The 2,559-nt window shown below is 37.0% G+C and overlaps 1 protein-coding gene and 1 long non-coding RNA gene across 2 annotated transcripts in view; one reads left to right on the top strand and one right to left on the bottom strand.

The window, feature by feature from the left end:
- Positions 1 to 2,559, bottom strand: part of LOC107743543 (DNA primase large subunit-like) — a 78,353-nt gene that overhangs the window by 26,087 nt on the left and 49,707 nt on the right. Inside the window, exon 10 of the mRNA XM_016556811.1 lies at positions 1,674 to 1,859. Coding sequence (XP_016412297.1) covers positions 1,674 to 1,859 — 186 coding nt within the window. The remainder of the gene's footprint in view (positions 1 to 1,673; positions 1,860 to 2,559) is intronic.
- Positions 1 to 2,559, top strand: part of LOC107743544 (uncharacterized) — a 21,625-nt gene that overhangs the window by 3,577 nt on the left and 15,489 nt on the right. Inside the window, exon 2 of the long non-coding RNA XR_001640409.1 lies at positions 110 to 112. This is a non-coding gene — a long non-coding RNA (uncharacterized LOC107743544). The remainder of the gene's footprint in view (positions 1 to 109; positions 113 to 2,559) is intronic.

Raw genomic sequence — 2,559 nt, 5'->3', positions numbered from 1 at the left:
GTTTAGTCACTATTTAGTGTGGTATTTTTTGACAATATTCACTCATCATGACAGTAAAATAGGGCATTCTAAGTCAATATGCTGCAGTATTTCCTCTCTCAATCAGTAGAAAGTATGGTTAACACTCGATCATGCATGAAAAAAAAAAATACCGTCATGTACCGTGAAAACGGTATAATTTTGAAAAATACTGTGACATAAATTTTTGGTCATACCGCCCAGCACTAGTATTTGTTTGCATTCACTGTGGTGGTACAACTGAATCATGTTGCCTCGATCCAAAAATTAACTGAATATTAACTGCGAATAGTATAAATGATTTGTAGTATGATTTGTATAGATTACATTATAACAAAATGCTGTCCTGTACCAGTCATGAATACTTTACATCTTTCCAAAGCATCCAAACAGGCAGAGAGTTTCAGGAGATTTCCCTTGAAGTTCTGCCATTGACACAGAAAATATGCCAACGCTTAGCAACGCTCTGTCATTTTAAATTTCTTGGACAGTCATACACTTGTGCACAAAAGTAGATCAATTGCGTATTTTATATCTCAGCTGCTGACACAAATACAGTCAAATAAATCCTGTAATGCTTATGGGGGAAAAACTGAAGGAAACGTTTATGCACAAATTCTCAATGGTTAGAATTAAATCAGCAAAAGGAAAAAAATATTCCTTATTCACGGAGAAGAATAAATGAGGATCAATATGTAAAATAAGAAAGCACCAAAATATTCAATGTTCACAATATACTGTATCATATGATGTCAGGGTTTAAATCATCTGCAAATCAAATATAAGACTTTTTTTTATAACTTTGAAGACCTGTACAAATAAAGTTTATATCATATGCCCACACAGAACAAGGACCCGCTGAGACCCCGTAAATGACTGACTGATAACTAAGAAAATTAATTTTAGTTAGTCAGTTTAGTTGCTCAGTTCACCAATATGCAACGTCCATATTGTAAACTTTTATTCAACACCTATTTTGTCAAGTTATCATTTGTTATAGCCTGAAAATTTAATGTTGGTGCATCCCTAAAAAACTGGCAATAACTAAGCAGCTACAATCCCAAAAGAAACAAGAAATCATAAAACTGGGAGTTCCAAAACAGCTGGAGCAGCCAGAGAGAAATTCAGCATGTAATAAGTGATTTCTGAGCTGGTACTGAGCTCTCGACGATTATTTCAAAAGCATGCCCGACAGGACGGCCATTCTCAGGTAAGGATGTGAAATTCCTTTGTTTCTCTTTGATTGAGCATCAGCTGGGAATAAGCACTCATTTGCGGAGTGCAGGGAGGAGGGAAACATAGGTCTAAGATGGGGAGTGTAATTTTCTTGTTTAATGTACCATGCGCAAAAAATAAGATCTTACGTGTTCCTCTAGAATTGTAATTAAGGACACGATGGAAGGGCGGCAAATTATCTCCAGCATCAAAATAAGACAGCTGAATAACTTGGCCTTCTAATATCTTCTCTCGTTCATTTGGGTGACCCTCTCAAGAGTTATTGAGGGATGAAGAAAGAGAATGACATCAGCAAAAAAAGTAGAACATCAAAGAATTGCTACAAACACAAAAAATATACTTCAGTAACTGTCTGGGGACAAAAACCTGTGGAAAACCAGGACAATGTGAGGGAGTACAAGCTAAAGTTGAAGAGTTACCTTGTCTGCATCGACTTTCCCTTTGACAAACTCTGACCTCCAGAACTGCAGGGCCTGTTCCAGAGTAAGACCAATGCCCTTGAGGAAGAGGCCATACTGCATGCGCCCACCGTGCCGCAGGTGGTGGTTCTCTCTCAGTGCCTTGTGGAGATGCCTCATACACAAAGGAAAGGACTTGCCCGAGAGCTGGGGGAAGCGAAGAAAAGAGAAGAGTGATTATTGAAAATGGCTTGATTTATAAATTAGCCAATTTTGAGGTGCAGACAGCTATCAATTCCTTAAAAGACAACAAGCACAGAGTCCACTGTAAACACAAAACAACTGTGACACAATCACAGCCAATCAAGAAATATTTGATTTTAAATGTACAATTATGTGTGATTAGGACAAAAACTCTAATTTACATGGAATAGCTTTACCGCACCTGGTTAAAATGTGGTGAAATACTGATATGAGGATTCAAAACAGAGGCACCAAGTTAAAAAAGTCTTTGATTTAATGCAAAGGCTTTAATTACAAGCGATTTCCATGCATCCATTAATGTTCAAATAAAAGCAAAAAGTGAAGGACAAAATTTTGCATGTGCTGATGAGCCACTTAATTGGAACAGCAACCGGCCCTGAGATGAAATACACACACACACAGAAAGCAGATCTTTCCACAGACAGCTTTCTTCCCTAGAAACATCTGTGCACATCCACACCAACCACCAAAGTAGGACATACTCAATGTCCTAGTAACTTGAGAATTCAGGAAAAGGAAAACTTTAATATGCGCACAAGTCTTAAGTGCCAAATATAAAGCAAGTATGTGCTCCTGAGTAAATTTATTTACCAAATAATTTTTTTTAATTCCCAATAAACATATATACATATACATATACATA

Source organism: Sinocyclocheilus rhinocerous, unplaced genomic scaffold (genome assembly GCF_001515625.1).
Source record: "Sinocyclocheilus rhinocerous isolate Xijiao unplaced genomic scaffold, SAMN03320098_v1.1 scaffold677, whole genome shotgun sequence".
Classification (NCBI taxonomy): Eukaryota; Metazoa; Chordata; class Actinopteri; order Cypriniformes; family Cyprinidae; genus Sinocyclocheilus; species Sinocyclocheilus rhinocerous.
The sequence above is the reverse complement of the archived record's forward strand: the minus strand, read 5'-3'. Positions and strand labels throughout refer to the sequence as shown.